The sequence below is a fragment of the Salvelinus sp. IW2-2015 genome, linkage group LG11 (genome assembly GCF_002910315.2).
Source record: "Salvelinus sp. IW2-2015 linkage group LG11, ASM291031v2, whole genome shotgun sequence".
Classification (NCBI taxonomy): domain Eukaryota; kingdom Metazoa; phylum Chordata; class Actinopteri; order Salmoniformes; family Salmonidae; genus Salvelinus; species Salvelinus sp. IW2-2015.
Genome location: NC_036851.1, coordinates 39,306,732 through 39,326,544, shown reverse-complemented (window position 1 = coordinate 39,326,544; position 19,813 = coordinate 39,306,732). Strand labels below are relative to the sequence as shown.

The 19,813-nt window shown below is 43.0% G+C and overlaps 2 protein-coding genes across 4 annotated transcripts in view; both read right to left on the bottom strand.

Moving 5' to 3' along the window:
* Window positions 1-8,685, bottom strand: part of LOC111970353 (zinc finger protein 76) — a 12,330-nt gene extending 3,645 nt beyond the window's left edge. The window contains exons 1-8 of the mRNA XM_023997038.2: window positions 6,713-8,685; window positions 5,587-5,686; window positions 5,379-5,462; window positions 5,190-5,267; window positions 4,803-4,993; window positions 4,391-4,576; window positions 2,224-2,425; window positions 839-980 (exon numbers count right to left, since the gene is read on the bottom strand). Coding sequence (XP_023852806.1) covers window positions 839-980; window positions 2,224-2,425; window positions 4,391-4,576; window positions 4,803-4,993; window positions 5,190-5,267; window positions 5,379-5,462; window positions 5,587-5,659 — 956 coding nt within the window. The 5' untranslated portion in view covers window positions 5,660-5,686; window positions 6,713-8,685. The remainder of the gene's footprint in view (window positions 1-838; window positions 981-2,223; window positions 2,426-4,390; window positions 4,577-4,802; window positions 4,994-5,189; window positions 5,268-5,378; window positions 5,463-5,586; window positions 5,687-6,712) is intronic.
* Window positions 8,686-10,394: 1,709 nt separating this feature from the next.
* Window positions 10,395-19,720, bottom strand: lg11h6orf89 (linkage group 11 C6orf89 homolog). 3 transcript variants are annotated; one of them, XM_023997031.2, is made up of 8 exons: window positions 19,572-19,720; window positions 18,766-19,086; window positions 18,244-18,409; window positions 17,975-18,123; window positions 17,639-17,787; window positions 13,841-13,976; window positions 13,607-13,730; window positions 10,395-12,035 (listed from the first exon to the last, which is right to left on the bottom strand). In XM_023997031.2, exons 2-8 carry the CDS (start codon window positions 18,952-18,954, stop codon window positions 11,953-11,955), a joined length of 996 nt encoding a protein of 331 aa, XP_023852799.1. In that variant the 5' UTR covers window positions 18,955-19,086; window positions 19,572-19,720; the 3' UTR covers window positions 10,395-11,952. The 3 variants fall into 3 exon arrangements, with proteins under 3 accessions (XP_023852799.1, XP_023852800.1, XP_070301823.1); XM_023997032.2 differs by having other exon boundaries at window positions 18,766-19,053; XM_070445722.1 differs by lacking the exon at window positions 17,639-17,787 and having other exon boundaries at window positions 18,239-18,409; window positions 18,766-19,053.
* Window positions 19,721-19,813: the final 93 nt, after the last annotated feature.

Genomic DNA, 19,813 nt, shown 5'->3' with positions numbered 1-19,813 from the left:
CGTGTGTGTCTTACCTGTGTGTACAATATGATTTTAGTAGTGTGTGTGTTCTTACCTGTGTGTACTCATATGATTTTAGTAGTGTGTTGTCTACCTGTGTGTACTCTCATATGATTTTAGTAGTGTGTGTGTGTGTCTTACCTGTGTGTACTCATATGATTTTAGTAGTGTGTGTGTGTGTGTGTCTTACTGTGTGTTACTCTATATGATTTAGTAGTGTGCGTGTGTGTCTTACCTGTGTGTACTCATATGATTTTAGTATGTGGTGTTGTGGTGTCTTACTGTGTACTCTCATATGTGATTTAGGTAGTGTGCGTGTGTGTCTTACCGTGTGTGCACTCAATGATTTAGAGTGTTGTCTTACCTTGTGTGTACTCCATGATGATTTAGTAGTGTGTGTTGTTGTGTCTTACCTGTTGGTACTCTCCTATGAATCTCAGTAGTTTGTGTGTGTGTTGTGTCTTCACCTGTGTGTATTTCTCATATGATTTTTAGTAGTGTGCGTGTGTCTAACTCTGTGTGCTCTCATCATGAATTTATAGTGTGTGTCTTACCTGTGTGTAACTCATATGATTATAGTGTGTTGTGTGTTTGTAGCCTGTGTGGTACTTCTATGATCTTAGTAGTGTTGTTGTGTGTGTGTGTCTTACCTGTGTGTACTCTCATATGATCTTTAGTAGTGTGTGTTTTGTGTCTTACCTGTGTGACTCATATGATTTAGTAGTGTGTGTGTGTGTCTTACCTGTGTGTATCTCATATGATTTGTAGTGTGTGTGTGTGTCTTACCTGTGTGTACTCTCATATGATTTAGTAGTGTGTGTGTGTGTCCTTACCTGTGCTGGCAAAGCCTCGTCCACAGGATGGTTCAGGGCACATGTAGGGGCGCTCTCCTGTGTGTGTTCTGATGTGGACTTTCCTGATGTTAGAGGTGGTGAAGGAACGACCACAACCCTCAAACGGACACTTAAACGGCTTCTCACCTGACAGAAGGAGAAGTGTCAGGGGAAGATATGGAGAGAAGGAATGAAAGACAAAGGTGGGAGATGAGGGAGATATTAGATATGGGGAGAGCACCTACAGCCCTGGAACACACACCTAAACACTGTACCATCTAACAAAAAGAGGGAGGGAAACAAGGAGGGGAGGAGAGGCAGGAGAAAGATCCGAAGAGGACTAGACGGGGTGGAGAAATACAGATATGAGACTGAAGAGAAAATGACAGTAAGAGGAAAAGTAGTGGTGGGGGAAAGTGCGTCCGCGTCCCACTACCTGTGTGCGTCCGCGTCCCACTACCTGTGTGCGTCCGCGTCCCACTACCTGTGGTGCGTGCGTTCCCACTACCTGTGTGCGTCCGCGTCCCGCTACCTGTGTGTGCGTCCGCGTCCCACTACCTGTGTGCGTCCGCTTGTCCGCACTACCTGTGTGCGTCCGCGTCCCACTACCTGTGTGCGTCCGCGTCCACTACCTGTGTGCGTCCGCGTCCCACTACCTGTAAGCGTCCGCGTCCCACTACCTGTGTGCGTCCGCGTCTACTCACTCTGTGTGCGTCCGCGTCCTCACTACCTGTGTGCGTCCGCGTCCCACTACCTGTAAGCGTCCGCGTCCCACTACCTGTGTGCGTCCGCGTCCCACTACCTGTAAGCGTCGCGTCCCACTCCCTGTAAGCGTCCGCGTCCACTACCTGTGTGCGTCCGCGTCTACTACCTGTGTGCGTCCGCGTCCTCCTACCTGTGTGCGTCCGCGTCCCACTACCTGTAAGCGTCCGCGTCCCACTACCTGTGTGCGTCCGCGTCCTACTACCTGTGTGCGTCCGCGTCCCACTACCTGTGTGCGTCCGCGTCCTACTACCTGTGTGCGTCCGCGTCCACTACCTGTGTGCGTCCGCCGTCCCACTACCTTGTGTGCGTCCGCGTCCACATACCTTGTGTGCGTCCGCGTCCCACTACCTGTGTGCGTCCGCGTCCCACTACCTGTGTGCGTCCGCGTCCTACTACCTGTGGTGCGTCCGCGTCCCACTACCTGTGAGCGTCCGCGTCCCACTACCTGTGTGCGTCCGCGTCCTACTACCTGTGTGCGTCCGCGTCTACTACCTGTGTGCGTCCGCGTCCCACTACCTGTAAGCGTCCTCCTCGGTCCTCGTTTTCCTCCCCTCGCCACCCTCCTCCGTCGCCCTACCTGTGTGCGTCCGCGTCCTACTACCTGTGTGCGTCCGTGTCCTACTACCTGTGTGTGTGCGGACATGCTTCTGGAGGTCTCCGGAGGTTTTGAAGGCCTTGAAGCACATGTCTTCAGGACACTTGTATGGTTTCTCTCCAGTGTGTGTCCGTAGGTGACTCTTCAGGCCGTAACCTGTAGCGAACGCCTTTCCACACGTCAACACATCACACCTGTATGGCCGGACACCTGTGTGAGCCCTCTCATGCACCTGACAAGACAGGGTGAAAGTTAATGTAACATGAATATCTTCTCAAGTGGGAACAAATGTGTGTACAGTGGCAAGAAAAAGTATGTGAACCCTTTGGAATTACCTGGATTTTTACATAAATTGGTCATCAAATTTGATCTGATCTTCATCTAACTCACAACAGACAGTCTGCTTAAACTAATAACACACAAATTATTGTATTTGTCTTGTCTATATTGAATACATAATTTAAACATTTACAGTGTAGGTTGGAAAATGTATGTTGTCACAGGCCGGCTCATAGCCTGTGACAAAAATGAGGGGACACGAACAACAGGTATAGGCCAATTAAAAAGGTTCTATGTACAACTACAAAGGAACAAACAAAACAGGATCATACCTGGAGGAGCAGAGAGAGAAGTGATTAGTGAAGCAAGTTTAAATACCCTGAGCCCAGGTGGCTCCAATCACTAACGACCCTCCTCTGCCTGCAGGAGGAACCGCCCCTGCAATGCAGAGGGGCCGTGACAATGTGAACGCCTAGGCTAATGACTTCTCCAAAAGCGAATTGGAGTCAGGAGTCAGATAACCTGGAGTACAATCAATGAGACGAGTTTGGAGATGTTGGTTAGAGCTGCCTTGCCCTATAAAAAACACAAAATTTGAGTTTGCTATTCACAAGAAGCATTGCCTGATGTGAACCATGCCTTGAACAAAAGAGATCTCAGAAGACCTAAGATTAAGAATTGTTGACTTGCATAAAGCTGGACATTGTTACAAAAGTATCTCTAAAAGCCTTGATGTTCTTCAGTCCACAGTAAGACAAATTGTCTATAAATGGAGAAAGTTCAGCACTGTTGCTACTCTCCCTAGGAGTGGCCGTCCTGCAAAGATGACTGCAAGAGCACAGCGCAGAATGCTCAATGAGGTTAAGAAGAATCCTAGAATGTCAGCTAAAGACTTACAGAAATCTCTGGAACATGCTAACGTCTCTGTTGACGAGTCTATGATACGTAAAACACTAAACAAGATTGGTGTTCATGGGAGGACACCACGGAAGAAGCAACCGCTGCCTAAAATAAACATTGCTGCACGTCTGAAGTTTGCAAAAGTGCACTTGGATGTTCCACAGCGCTACTGGAAAAATATTCTGTGGACAGATGACACTACAGCTGAGTTGTTTGGAAAGAACACACAACACTATGTGTGGAGAAAAAAAGGCACAGCACACCAACATCAAAACCTCATCCCAACTGTAAAGTATGGTGGAGGGAGCATCATGGTTTGGGGCCGCTTTGCTGCCTCAGGGCCTAGACAGCTTGCTATCATCGACAGAAAAATGAATTCCCAAGTTTATCAAGACATTTTGCAGGAGAATGTTAGGCTATCTGTCCGCCAATTGAAGCTCAACGACCCAAAACACAGAAGTAAATCAACAACAGAATGGATCCAACAGAAGAAAATACGCCTTCTGGATTGGCCCAGTCAGAGTCCTGACCTCAACCCGATTGAGATTCTGTGGCATGACCTCAAGAGAGCAGTTCACACCAGACATCCCAAGAATATTACTGAACTGAAACAGTTTTGTAAAGAGGAATGGTCCAAAAACCTACCGCTGTGTAGGTCTGATCCGTAACTCCAGAAAACATTTGGTTGAGTTTATTGCTGCCAAAGGAGGGTCAACCAGTTATTAAATCCAAGGGTTCACATACTTTTCCACCCTGCACTGTGAATGTTTACACGGTGTGTACAATAAAGACATTAAAATGTATAATTGTGTGTGTGTTATTAGTTTAAGCAGACTGTCTATTGTTGTGACCTAGATGAAGATCAGATCAAATTTTATGACCAGTTTATGCAGAAATCCAGGTATTTCCAAAGGGTTCACATACTTTTTCTTGCCACTGTATGTGTATGGTATCTTAAGGTGGGGTACTGTGGTCCGAGGGTCAGTGTGTGCTGTGATGTAGAGGGAGTGTGTGGTACCTTGAGGTGGTGTGCTGTGGTGTAGAGACGTCCACAGCCCTCGTAGTCACAGCGGAATGTCTTCTCAGCCGTCTGCTGACCCTTAGGGGAACCCCACGACCCCATCACCTGTACAATAGGCTCTATGTCCTGCAGTCCATTGGTACTGCTCATGGTCTCATCCACCTCCACCTCAGAACCTGTCATCTGGGGAGAAAACAGGGGAGAACAGAGTTTGAGAGCATTATATTGATTAAAAGTACAACATTGCTTATTCCACCACAAGAAGTAGAACTACATAGTATCTGTGAGAGAGAGAAAGACACATGGGGGGGAAAACTGAGCTTTCAAGAAAAATAACTAAAAAAGAATTTACAGGAAACCGTGAGTGATTGAACACATGAGTGATACAACAGCAGAAAAAGAGCGAGACCTTGGCGTAGTTCTCCAGGGTGGTGATGGTGTCTGTGTCCACAGTGTCATCTGCAGCTAGCTCCTCCAGGCCACCCCCTGGCTGCAAAGTCAGGATGGTGCTGCCAGTCTGCAGGCCCGAGGGGTGGTGGATGTACGCCGTGCTGCCATCCTCCAGCTGCACCGCCTCCACCGCACTGGGATCATACCCATCTGCCGGGGTTAGAGGTCAGAGGTTAGATGGTCCTCTTTGAAAATGTTTGAGATGACTTTCCTTCCATCCTTTGCAGAAGTAATAATAACTGATGTGTGACTGGATAATGATAAAACAAGATGACCACCCTATTGCTTCAACAAGCCAACCTTTCCTAGAGTGGTGAATACAGCATCTGGTTAGTTGCTAATATACCTTTGGGTGTGTGGTGGATGTATGCCGTGGTCCCGTCCTCCAGCTGCACTGCCTGGCCGTCCTCAAAGGGCAGGGGCTCTGGGGAGACGACAGGAAAACAGCATCAGGAGAGGTATGAGCTCACAGAACACACAAAGGGTTATTCACAAACCCTCCGGCAGACATGTTGTTCTGAGGGTGTACACTGACCTTTCTGCTGTATAGTGACCTGCTGAATGTAGGCTGTAGTACCATCCTCCAACTGAATAGTATCGCCTTCCACTAGGTTGCCATCTGATGAAATCAGTATATTGTTGATATCAGTGGCAGTCATACATACTCATACTGGTGGACATGTTATCTTTGAGTTGTGCATTTCATAATTTTTTAGTAGTGTGTGAATGTGTGAGTTTGTCACCTTTGATGGCTTGTTCAATGTAGGCTGTGGAGCCATCACTGAGGGCAACAGCCTGCAATCCCAAACTCTCCATCCTTCTGCTCAGCTACAGATGCTCTTTCTGACAATAAGAGAGAGAGAGACACACATAGCTACTTAAACTCCACTGCCGTGACAGGCTGACGCTCTTCTACCACACACACACACAATGGAGGATCCCCAGCAATCCTGTGTACTGCTGCATTGTGTTGTTTATTATGTAGCTACTGTCCTAACATCTTGCTCTGTAGCAAGGTTATATTCCCTGGGTCAGCTGATGTGACCTCAATGCAGTGATGATGACCTAGGGGTTGTGTGGTAGCTTGACACGTCATAGAAGAGAAAGGGAGGTGAGTGATGCGTGTTCCCAAAATGTGGCTGGCCTTGACCCTCAACCAGTGAATATGGCATATTATAATACTTGTATTATGTGTATGCACCTAGGTTAGGTGGAAGATGGGGGGGGGGGGGGGGGGGGGGGGCAGACTATTTTACTGTCAATGGACATAGCTATCTTGCTTATGATCAAGTTTATACAACAGTTTATGGCATAGGCAGTATGCCATCAATGGGTGCATTTCCATCCGGTTGTCACTGTGCAATTATTGAACGTTTAGGTACACACAGGTCAAGAGACACACTCTTGCCTGCATCTAGCTGGTATAGGGTGTAATCATTATCATCCAAGAGTTGCAAAGGAGAGTTTCTATTTGACAAATTCACGTATGTTTATCCCCGTTTTGTTCCGTTTAAGAATTGTTTTTCAACAGAATCGGAGGAATGAATACACCCCTGATCACACGTAAACAGAGTTCACTTTCATAGCAGCCACGTTGTATTCCTTTCTCTTCCCTTCGCTTGTGGACTTTAATGCACAACACATCAGCTGTATGTGACCAGGTGAAAAAACCTTTCCAAGCCCAACCGCTACACAGCCTACTGTACATCGTTGTCACCATATTAGCTAAAGTAATGTTAGTCAGCATAGCTAATAGAACTAACGCGTTAGTAAACCCGCTACAATCATGCAGTAACGTTCGCGTACAGTCAGTAAGCAATTACACAGGCGGGCCCCAGTGGCAATAAATTAGTAACACCAAAAGCTTACCTTGAGTTGGAAGAGTTCCAGTGTTGTGTTGGATAGTCATAGCCAGCTAGCTAACAAAGCATCCCTCTGTTTGAGCAGGGTGTTTCAGTAGGCTAAACTAGCTAGCTGCATTTGCTAGCTAAGTAAGAGAAACTGAAAGTGCTTCTTCATTTCGGAAGAAATCAATTTGTTCAAAACTGTTCAACTATTGTCTTTCTCTGTCGTTCTGCCCCTGAACAAGGCAGCCAACCCACTGTTCCTAGGCTGTCGTTGAAAATAAGAATTTGTTCTTAACCGACATGCCTAGTTAAATAAATATATTTTAAAAAAATGCTCCAACATCTAGTGGAAAACCTTGTGTTATAGCAACAAAGGGGACCAACTCCATATTAATGCCCGTAATTTTGGAATGAGATGTTCGACGAGCAGGTGTCCACATACTTTTGGTCAATTAGTGTACACTGAGTGTGCAAAACATTAGGAACACCTGCTCTTTCCATGACAGACTGACCAGGTGAATTCAGGGAAAGCTATGATCCCTCATTGATGACACTTAAATCAGTGTAGATGAAGGGGAGGAGACAGGTTAAATGATTTTTAAGACCGGTTGTATATGTGTGCCATTCAGAGGGTGAACCTTTTATTTAACTAGGCATGTCAGTTAAGAACAAATTCTTATTTACAATGACGCCTACACTGGCCGAACCCGAACGAGGCTGGGCCAATTGTGCGCCGCCCTATGGGACTCTCAATCACGTCCAGTTGTGATACAGCCTGGATTCSAACCAGGGTGTCTGTAGTGAAGCACCTAGCACTGAGATGCACTGCCTTAGATGGCTGCACCACTCGGGAGCAAAATATTGAAGTGTCTTTGAACAGGGTGTCAATATGTCAATGCTGCTGGGTTTTTCACTCAACAGTTTCCTGTGTTTATCAAGAATGGTCTACCTGCCAAAGCACATCCAGCCAACTGTGGTAAGCATTGGAGTCAACATGGGCCAGCATCCCTGTGGAACGCTTTCAACACCTTGTGTAGTCCATGCCCTGACGAATTGAGGCTGTTCTGAGGGCAAAGTGGGGTGCAACTCAATATTTGGAAGGCATTCCTAATTTTTTGTACACTCAAATCACATTTTATTGGTCACATTCGTGTTTAACAGATGTTATTGCGGGTGTAGCGAAATGCTTTTGTTTCTAGCTCCGACAGTGCAGTAATATCTGACAAGTACACTCAGTATATACTACAGGGATCTAAACTAGAGCTAATTGTCACTGTACCGGTTTAGATGGGTTCTTTGTTGGTAATGAGAGAGAGGTTTGAATGGTTGAATTCATTATTCTACAGCTGGTTACTGTAGCGGACTAAACTCCACTCTAAGCAGACCACACAGCTAGCTTTCATTCGAGTCAATAATTACTGGGAATATAGTARAACATTATGCCATGAATCCTATAGCTAGTTAGTCAAGAAGAAATGTGGACTCATAGTCAATTTCAAATGGCAAGCTAAGTTAACTGCTTAACCAACAAGCTAGAGGTCGAGTGACAGCTAGGCATCTAGCAAGCTAACGTCACCATTACACTGAAAGGTAAAGTTAGCTGGRTGGCTATTGGTGCTATGGCTAGCTTTAACTTCAATAAACACATTTTCTTCGCCAACTAAGTCACATAACACCATACATTTCCCTAATAGTAAATAGTTAGCGCCACAACTTTGACTACGTTTACAATATGTATTTTGACGTGACTAACTAGCTAAATAGCTAAGGCGCACGGTAGTGGAAATACAACCAGGCCTCATTCACTACAACACGTTTGCGCTTGAATCAGACATTTGCAACGCAACCGGGTTACTCCCATCGGTAACGCCGATAATCGATCCCTAACAAAGCGTTTTCTATTTCTTGATATTTCTTCTCAAACGCTAAAGAAATCCAGAAAATCACAAGCTCTTTATTTTCCCCTCCCTATCCCCCATTTTTATATCCCATCTCTCCCTCGGTTTGACAAGTTGCAGCGCAAACTGGGATACTCACCTCCAGCAGACCGCCATGCACCAGGCACKACAGAAGCACCCGGGAACCTGAATGGTATGACAACGAGTTGGATCATTACACCACCAGTCACCAGATTGATCTAGGGTCAGTTTTGTTGTACTGACCTCAAAGGCTAGGTGTTGTTACCGGGGTGCGTAGGACTGGTTATAGATACTTTTTATGATCAGCAATTTCTGAAGCAGGCTGTTTAGATATTTAAAAGGTGAACATTTACTTCTTGAAAATATGTAGCAGTAGCCACATAGGGAAAAGCCCTGAAAGTACTTATTTTTGTCAATCTCTGCATGTATAACTGACAAGCAACACAGCACAGAGTAGAGCAGAAAACCTTTATAAACATTATATAAACATTTAGCATCTGACAAGAGTGCATGAAATCAAACTATTTGATATAATGCTCTCTGATTAAGATCCAACACAGAAATTATTGCACATTTTATAAGGTCTCATTTTTTCAAGGGATATCTGAAAATACAATGGTCAAATCAGTGTGGATTTCCATGACACCTATTACACACACAACCAAAGCAAGTGTCTAATTCTTGACTCACATTGCAATTTGATCATACAAAGCTATTATTCAAAGCCAATTTAAACAAGTTGAATTGTCTGCTTTCACCAAAGCAATCACATGTAAAGGTGCACTATGCAGAAATCYCTCCGCTATTTCCTGATTGCTAAAATTATAATAGTTTGTGACAAAACAAGCAAGTATAGTGTACTGTAGAGAATCACTGTAACATCTAAACTGCTGTGAAATATATCTTCCATAACCAAAAATAATTGTATTTTCAGCTGGTGTACAAACAAAGTAAAAGGCACAAAAACAAAATGTAAGAATGGGAAGAATAGAAATAGTGCACATAACAGCTCTACTACCAATTCTTAGACTTGCTTTCAATGAGAATGACAGATCTATAACTCACATTTCTATGTGAATTTGGTCAGGTGGCCCAGAAAGTTAAATATTGCAGCTTTAAAGCCAGTGACATACATTACCCTGTTTTCATCACAAAGAATCCACTGCAGCCTGCTTGAAGGACAACATTAGTCTTAACCTTGCTAACAGAAAAAAAACAAGGCGTGATAAGAAAAAGGCAAGCTTGAACTCAAGGCAAATGTTTCAGGAAGGAGATGATAGTGGTTGGTGAAAGCTGAGGGCCTTGAACCACAAATATACTTTGAGCAGCAAAGACAATGATAAAGATCTCACCCACCCAACTGGGCTTCCGAGTAAAGAGATCAAACACCACCCAACTGGGTTATCCACCCAGAGAACTGACTCAAATAAGGACATTTTTGGCACTATCCTCAGAGTTCATACAAAGGGAATTGGATGTGTACTACCAAAGAACAGTTCCATTCACAGTATGTATATACAATATGAATACCTGTCTCTTATACACATCTAGATGTGTATAAGAGACAGTGTATATACAATATGGCAGTAGTACATGCCAATACATCCCCAGTCATGAAGAGTCTAACCGTAATAACCACTGTTAATAGTTTAGGCTTCAATACATGGACATCACTTGAACATGACAAAATAATGATAAAAGCAGCTCTGATAACAAAATTCCCTTGTAAATACACAGGTACCTACTCAAATAAAGGAAACACCAACATAGTGTCTTAATATGGTGTTGAGCCACCAGAACAGCTTCAATGAGCCTTCAACAAGTGTCTGGACCTCTATTGGAGGCACCATTCTGCCACGAGAAATTCCATAATTTGGTGTTTTGTTGGAGGAAAACACGGTCTCAGGTGCTGCTCCAGAATCTCCCATGTGTTCAATTGAGTTGAGATCTGGTGACACACCACTTAAACCCCCTATACTKCTTCGAGACCCTTCTTTCAAAGTCACTGACATCTCTTCTAGCCATGGTAGATAAATAAAATGGGCAACTGGGCATTTTTATACATGACGCTAAGCATGATGGGATGTTAATTAACTCAGGAACCACACCTGCTTTCAATATACTTTGTATCCCTCATTTACTCAAGAGTTTCCTTTATTTTAGCAGTAACCAGTACATAATCACATTGTTATTGATGCATTCAGAAAACCAAAGTGACAAGGAAGTCTAAAAACAGATTTACTTAACGGTGACAATGTATAACTTAACAATATGGCCATAACTTGACGTTGTGTAAAATTGTGAATTCTGAGAGATTAAAACTGTATAAATATTATGTTCAGCAATAGAACAGGATCAAATCTCAGAACGGCAACAGTGTGACAACATCAAACACTGACAACAAGTTCCGGATAGTTAAAGTGCTTACATGGGGACAGAAAAAAAAAAAAAAAAAAGCATAGACAAAACAAAAACAATCAGTGAAAAGAACATTAACAAACAGCATTTAAAATTATGGCACAAGCACTTACCATCAACTATATATTAAATACAATTTCTGCACTTTCAGTTATCAAAAGCAATTCACCTTAAATGTATAAATCAATTTTACACATCCTCCTAACCAACTGTCATTGTTACACTAGCAGCGACATGTTGAATTTAGATGATGAACACAGGCCAGTTTATAAGTGAGTAGATGAGGGAGGGCAGCACTCCAAAACTGTCCCATTGTGGATGTGATTTGATCGCAACTAAAATACATAACCAAAATAATCTTGAACATTCCAACTGAACACAGCACAGGAGCAAAGGCCTCRGATGTTCCAAAAATTAGATCAGTCACTCTCTCCATTTCTCTTCTTTGGGCTGAATGGGAGAATGTTCCAGCCTCTTCCTCACCAACACACATCTCCCAGTTTGAGTGTGGTCCCTCCCTGCTTATAACCATCCAGTTGCCACAGATCTGTGAAGGGATATCAATGAAGAGGCACAGGTAGGGGCTAGAGATGAGTTTGGTATTAGGCCAGAGAGGGGTGAGGTTTAGGGATTGGTTTGGTATTAGGCAAGAGAACGGTAGGGGCTAGGGATGCGTGTAGTATTAGGGGAACCTCTTCAGTCTCTTTTGTGCCAGTGGAAAGTATTATTTTCCAGACCTAGAGAGGAGGGTGGGACTAGCCTACAAGGGACAGTTAAAAGGTCCAATCACAGGAAGTGATATTCTCAGCCGGTAAGAAGTCTGGACCTGAGTGAGGGTTTAAGAGTTCTGGATGGCAAGTCCAAACCCTCCATCCCTTTACTCTCTTCCTCCCATTCTGTCTCGTTCAGTTTTTCCTCTCCTCCCTCAGAAAGTGGAACCGTCACAAACAATGTTCTGGTCTCGGCTGGGGAACAGCTCCATCTGCCAGTAGCGCGGGTCAGCATACACTGACAGGGTCAAAGCAAAGGTCACAATGAGGTCAAACTAAATGCAAACTTGTATAGGTCTAAAAATCAGGATTTTGTTACAGCCTAGCACAAACTAGAGGTTGACCGATTATGATTTTTCAACGCCGATACCGATTGGAGGACCAAAAAAAGCCAATACCAATTAATCGTCCGTTTTAAATAAATAAATGTAACAATGACAATTACAACAATACTGAATGACCAAATCAACACTTATTTTAACTTAATATAATACATCAATAAAATCAATTTAGTCTCAAATAAATAATGAAACATGTTCAATTTGGTTTAAATAGTGCAAAAACAAAGTGTTGGAGATTAAAGTAAAAGTGCAATATGTGCCATGTAAAAAGCTAACGTTTAAGTTCCTTGCTCAGAACATATGAAAGCTGGTGGTTCCTTTTAACATGAGTCTTCAATATTCCCAGGTTAGAAGTTTTAGGTTGTAGTTATTATAGGACTCTCTAAACCATTTGTATTTCATATACCTTTGACTATTGGATGTTCTAATAGGTACTTTAGTATTGCCAGCCTAATCTCGGGAGTTGATAGGCTTTCAAGTCATAAACAGCGCAATGCTTGAAGCATTGCGAAGAGCTGCTGGCAAACGCAGGAAAGTGTTTGAATGAATGCTTACGAGCCTACTGCTGCCTACCACTGCTCAGTCAGACTGCTCTATCAAATCAGACTTAATTATAATAACACACAGAAATATGAGCCTTAGGTCTTTAATATGGTCAAAACCGGACACTATCATTTCGAAAAAACTAAATGTTTATTCTTTCAGTGAAATACGGAACAGTTCCGTATTTTATCTAACGGTGGCATCCATAAGCCTAAATATTGCTGTTACATTGCACAACCTTCAATGTTAAGTCATAATTATGTACAATTCTGGCAAATTAGTTCGCAACGAGCCAGACGGCCCAAACTGTTGCATGTACCCTGACTCTGCGTGCAATGAACGCAAGAGAAGTGACAATTTCCCTAGATAATATTGCCTGCTAACARGAATCTTTTAACTAAATATGCAGGTTTAAAAATATATACTTGTGTATTGATTTTAAGAAAGGCATTGATGTTTATGGTTAAGTACATTCGTGCAACGATTGTGCTTTTTTGTGTGCAAATGTGCTTTTGTTAAATCACCCGTTTGGCGAAGTAGGCTGTGATTCAATGATAAATTAACAGGCACCGCATCGATTATATGCAATGCAGYACAAGCTAGATAAACTAGTATTATCATCAACCATGTGTAGTTAACTAGTGAATGTAAAGATTGATTGTTTTTTATAAGATAAGTTTAATGCTAGCTAGCACCTTACCGTGGCTCCTTACCTCACTCGCATAACAGGTAGTCAGCCTGCCACGCAGTCTCCTCATGGAGTGCAATGTAATCGGCCATAATCGGTGTCCAAAAATGCAGATTGTTATGAAAACTTGAAATCGGCCCTAATTAAAATCGGTCAACCTCTAGCACAAACACACCATATTCAAATAATGAACTAAAAATGACAACAGTATACATGTAAGTATGTTTGTGTTCTCACCCATATCTCCCGGTCCCAGCCAGAGGTTGAAGGAGCTACAGTGTTTTTGACAGCGGTGGACAGGGACCACTCGAACCGTGGGTAGCCCTTCTCCTACCACCAGCCAGCCCAGCACTCGCACCCCCTAAAACACACACAATACCACTGTACCAATATGCTGCTGAATCACACCAAACACCATAACAACAAACATGCATGTTTGTATATTTGGGCTGTGTTCGAGGCCAGACTCACTCTGCTCTGAGAGTTGGCACTATGCGTGACCAGGCAACGCTGCAGTGTTGTTCCAGCGCTGTCCAGTAGAGGACATAGCTCAGCTTTGGGGAACAGCCACCTCAACACCTTCTCTCTGGCACCAGATGTAAACCTCCTAGGGAGTGGAGGGCGGAGGAGAGGCGAGAGAGAAGAGGTGATTTATTCAGATGAGTATAACAGAAATGCGTCCTTGTTTTCTTTCCTTGGAGACCTGTTTTTAAAATGACCAAGTCATGCTCATTACAGTGCAGTCAGAAATAGTATTCAGACCCCTTGATTTRCCCCCACATTTTGTTACGTTACAGCCTTATTAATAAAAAAAAAGAATCCCCACAATCTACACACAATACCCCATAARGACAAAGCCAACAGGTTTTTTGAAAATTTTGCTAATGTATGTTTTTTGAAATATCACAAAGTAGTCTGACCCTTTAGTAGGTACTTTATTGAAGCACTTTTAGCAGCGATTACAGCCTCGAGTCTTCTTGGGTATAACACCACAACTGTATTTGGGGAGTTTCTCCCAGTCTTCTCTGCATATCCTCTCAAGCTCTGTCAGGTTGCTGCACAGCTATTGTCAGGTCTCTTCAGAGATGTTCGATCGGGTTCAAGTCCGGGCTCTGGCTGGGCCACTCAAGGACATTGAGACTTGCCCGAAGCCACTCCTGCATTGTATTGGCTGTGTGTTTAGGGTCGCTGTCCTGTTGGAAGGTGAACTGTTGCCCCAGTAGGAGGTCCGGAGCGCTCTGGAGCAGGTTTTCATCAAGGATCTCTCTGTACTTTGCGCCGTTCATCTTTCCTTCGATCCTGACTAGTCTTTCAGTCCCTGCCGCTGAAAAACATCCCCACCCCCATGCTTCACCGTAGGGATGGTGCCTGGGTTCCTCCAGACATGACATTCAGGCCAAAGAATTTAATCTTGGTTTCATCAGACCAGAGAATATTGTTTTTCATGGTCAGAGTCCTTTAGGTGCCTCTGGCAAACTCCAAGGGGGCTGTCATGTGCCTTTTACTGAAGAGTGGCTTCCATCTGGACACTCTACCATAAAAGACTGATTGGCGGAGTGCTGCAGAGATGGTTGGGTTTCTGGAAGGTTCTCCCATCTTCACAGAGGAACTGACCAAGGCCCTTCTCCCCCGATTGCTCCGTTTGAACGGGCGGGCCAGCTCTAGGAAGAGTCTTGGTGGTTCCAAACTTCTTCCATTTAAGAATGATGGAGGCCACTGTGTTCTTGGGAACCTTCAATGCTGCAGACATTTTTTGGTACTCTTCCCCAGATCCTGTCTCAGAGCTCTACGGCCAATTCCTTCAAACTCATGGCTTGGTTTTTGCTCTGACATGCACTGTCAACTGTGGGACCTTATATAAACAGGTGTGTGCCTTTCCAAATCATGTCCAATCAATTGAATTTACCACAGGTGGACTCCAATCAAGTTGTGGAAACATCTCAAGAATGGTCAATGGAAACAGGATGCACCTGAGCTCAATTTCAAATCTCATAGCAAAGGGTCCGAATCATTCTGGAAATAAGGTATGTTTCTTTTTATATCCAATACATTTGCAAACATTGTTTTCACTTTGTCATTATGGGGTATTGTGTGTAGATTGCTGAGGGAATTTTTTTTTTATTCCATTTTAGAATAAGRCTAATGTAACAAAATGTGGAAAAGGATCTGAATACTTTCCAAATGCACTGCATGTGTGTATAGTTGTGTGTCTCTGTGTTTATCTACATATGCACGCACACACACACACCAGGTAGCCTAGCGGTTAAGAGCGTTGGGCCTGTATCCCGGAAAAGTCTCTGGTTCGAATCCCAGAGCCAACTAGGTGAAAAATCGATGTGCCCTTGAGCAAGGCACTTAAACCATAATTGCTCCTCTAATTTGCTCTAGATAAGACCCAGGGTGGAAGTTTTACTTTTTGTTCCAACGGCCACTGTGGCATGCAGATCAAAACAAATCTACCAGCCACTGATTTTTTTTTACCAGCCTAAGTGTTTTTTCATCATAATCACACCAAAAATCACAAATGACGGACGAGTATGCTTTGTAATGTGGTATATTGCTGAATTCAATTTCATTTTTGTGATCTGTCTTTTAACCAATGTATGTCAAATAAATCATTTAGATACAATAGTAAAAAGTAAAACCGCTTAACGTTAGGGGTCAGATTATTATTATATATTAAAAAAAATAAAATAACGTTCCCATGGTAAACGGACTATTTCTCAGGTCCAGATCGTAGAATATGCATATAATTTACAGATTAGGATAGAAAACACTCCAAAGTTTCCAAAACTGTCAAAATATTGTCTATGAGTATAACAAAACTGATTCTGCAGGTGAAAACCTGAGGAAATCTAACTTTAAAAAAAATAAATGTTTCCTGGCCCGTCTTTGTTCCATTTAAAGGGGTATCAACCAGATTCCTTTTCCAATGGCTTCCTCAGGCTGTGACCAGGCTTTAGACATAGTTTCAGGCTTTATTTTGAAAAATGAGCGAGATTTTTCAAAAGTAGTCAGGTGTCCTCTGATTAGTTCCTACGCGCGAGAGGGGTAGCTCTCCATTTTCTTTCTTTCATTGAATAGGTTACGGTCCGGTTGAAATATTATCGATTATGTTTGTTAATAACAACCTGAGGATTGATTATAAAAAAACATTTGACATGTTTCTACGAACATTACGGATACTTTTTTGGAATTTTCGTTGAACGGAACGAGGCTTTGGTTTTCTGAACATAATGCGCAACCCAAATGGCGTTTTTTTGTTATAAAAGTAATATTTATCGAACAAAAATAACATTTATTGTGTAACTGGGAGTCTCGTGAGTGCAAACATCCGAAGATTATCAAATTTTATTGCTTTTCTGACTTTCGTGACCATGCTAATTTGGGGCTAGCTGTTGTAGCATTGATTGATAGACTCACAAAACCTTGGATTGCTTTCGCTGCAAAGCATATTTTCAAAATCTGACATGATAGGTGGATTAACAACAAGCTAAGCTGTGATTTGGTATATTTCACTTGTGATTGCATGATTATAAATATTTTTAGTAATATTTTGCGCCCTGCAATTCAGCGGTTGTTTAGGAAAATGATCCCGTAAAAGGGATCCGTAGCGCAGAGAAGTTAACAGTTCTACAACTGAACATCAAGAATCAACAAAGTGCCTTCCCTGCCACAWAATTCTGATTGATACGACTTGTTAATGATTATTATTAGTTCAGGGTACATATGTTAATTTATGAGCACACAAATAAATTCAGGAGCAAAATTTAATTATGTGAGTGTCTTAATGATAAGACATGACTAAACATTTATGATTTTTTTTTGCAGTGTTCCATGCTCAATCAAGCACAATATACCCCCAAATATTTGACTGATTAGGTGACAAAAATGTTCAGCTGCCCCTTTAAGAGGCAGGCCATTACTGTGGTAACAGCACTTAGTGTCTGTCAGGGATGAGATTCTCTGTGTCAAACAGTTGCAGCAAACTCAAACTAATATTGAACAACTAGCCAAGAAACACGAGGACAAAGCCACACTTTAGTAGCCTTTCAGGTCAATTTGACCAACTTCTACATTTGGGCTTCGATTTAAAATTATTATTATTTTAAATAAAAAATAAAAATGTTCCCAAATGCTGTGTGTGACCAGCTGCCAACGTGGCTGGTGATATTTTTACCCGCCAATGCCAAAGTCTACCCGCATTTGGTGGGTGTTAATTTCCCACCCTGCTAAATGTCTAAAATGTCAAATGTAATGTAAATGTACCAGAGCAGGGTAAAGTTGGCAGGGCCCTGTGGAAAACCCTCATCATGTGACAGTAGGTTGTCTTCCTCCAGTAGTATACTCATGGAGCTGGAGTGGGCTGAGTAGAGCTCCTCTAACTGCTGCCTCTGCAGACACAGAGACTCCCCACCCTACATAAAGACAGAGGACATATGTCAGGCACAGCTGCAGACAAGACTAACTGCTGATGTTAGCTAAATGAACTAGCTCAATAAAGATCATTCTGTGGTGGATCTGTAAACAATGAGCAGACTTGACCCTCACTTTCAGGGAAATTGTTGTTTTTCAGTCTTTCTTTATTGTTAGTGGTGGTCGTACCTTGAGCAGCACAGGCTGTGGACCTCTGCGCATGGCTGCAGACTCTCTGAGGGTCTCAGGGACCTCCAGCACAGAGGACACCTCAGCACAGCCAGAACAGTTGACCAGGCCCTGTCGCAGAGCCCCTGCACTCCACCACTCATGGAAACCTACAGGAGAGAGAAGGAGAGAGAAGCTGCTGTTACACACACTGGCTAGGAACAAAGACCCATTGTCTATAGTGAACAACTATGGATAGTGTCTAAAATAGTGTTTTAGACTTACTGTACCTTGCAGGTTGTATTTCTTGGCAATGGGCAGAGCCAGCAGTCTGATGTGGCTGAGGGGGGAGGACCAGTTATGTCCCCCCGTGTACGTCACACCTAGCTGGGGCCGAGTCTGGGGGTAGGTGAAGGCCAGCACCACCACCACCAGAAAGGCTACTGCTACCACAAACTACAGTATGGAAAAAGAGGCACTAGTGAGAGGATGGTTCATCAATGCAGGGATTGACATTAAGGGTTGCCTTATTGCTCAGGGCAAGTGACCTGAGCAATCATGTAAGATGAGCCTGCTCTGTGGTTTCCCCATTGGGTAGGTTCTTGTGTTTTACTGATAACAAACAAAATGCAAAGAATTCTAGTAGTCTGTTCTTTCTGGTTCCTCCCCTGTAGGTGCAAATAGCCACTTAAGATTTTTCTGCAAGCGATCATAATCTTTGGGCAACCCAAAAATACTCCTGACTTTCCCGATGGGCAAGTGCCTTTTAGACAGTCCCTGTGTATGATCTTACATGAGTGTGTGTATCTTACCTTGATGGTGGCTCGAAGGATGGGGAATTGTGGTGGGTCTCTTCGAGGCTCGTTGGTCTCCAAGACTTGTTTGATAAACTTCTCGATCTCCCTCTCTGACATGCCATAGCGATACCCCGACTGGCGGAGAATATCGATGCTCTCAGACAGCTTGTCGTAGATGCAAGGCTCACTCAGTGTGGTGCCCATGGCAAACAATGTGGTCCAACTGATTTCAGTCAACAGTTAATTTAGGAGGACAGTGCCTCTAGCCTTCGGGTTGCAGCTGCGTCACTCATATTGTCTTCCCTGTTTGAAGTTGAAGAGGTTGGTAAGACAYCACTTCCAAAGCCCCAGACAGAAGATACACAAACAATCCTGATTATATGGCTGAACTTGGCATTGGACTGTGGTCAAAAATGCATTCAGAGGCCCATGTTAACTGTATGCAATAAGTAGTAATTTGCATGTGTGAACAATATCAACAAACAATTGAGGTTAATAAAACGTTGGACAGAAGCTAAACAGGCAGATACATCTTTCCTTAGAAATCCACAATGTACAGAACGCATCTAACGTTACTAAGTTCAACTCGATGTCAATCTAACCCTTGTAGATATTTATGTTATTCTAACGTTGTCATTTTACCTTTATCATACAGTGAGTGTGCCAGCGACAGCAGTGGGGTAAACAAATAAACAATGCTAACGTTAGCTAGCTAATTGGCTAGGACCCTAACTTAGCTTTGCTACTTTTAACAGGTATAGCTAGCTAGATTTCATAAGATCAAGGAAACGTCATATTTCAAACAGTGATCTTGAACTCACCGGCTTTTTTTTTTTTTTTTTTTTACAGATCTATTGTCTCGTTCATATTTAGCTTCGTGTCGACCAAGCAACCTTTCCCACTTGCTTGCTGTTTGAGAATTTGCGGTCGTCACTAGTTACCACAGCCTTAAAGTCATAAACCACCTCCGCCAATTTCTACAATTTATCTTCTTAAAATCAGATGTTAAACCTAACTTTAACCACACTGCTAATCTTATGCCTAACCCTAACCTAAATGTTTG

Excerpts from the sequence above, each read along its gene's own strand:
- lg11h6orf89 (XM_023997031.2), bottom strand. The coding sequence starts at position 18,954 with ATGGGCACCACACTGAGTGAGCCTTGCATCTACGACAAGCTGTCTGAG. Across the intron at positions 18,410-18,765 it reads TCCTTCGAGCCACCATCAAG|TTTGTGGTAGCAGTAGCCTT; the intron begins GTAAGATACACA and ends TCCATACTGTAG. Across the intron at positions 12,036-13,606 it reads GCTGGGACCGGGAGATATGG|TGTATGCTGACCCGCGCTAC; the intron begins GTGAGAACACAA and ends TGACCCTGTCAG.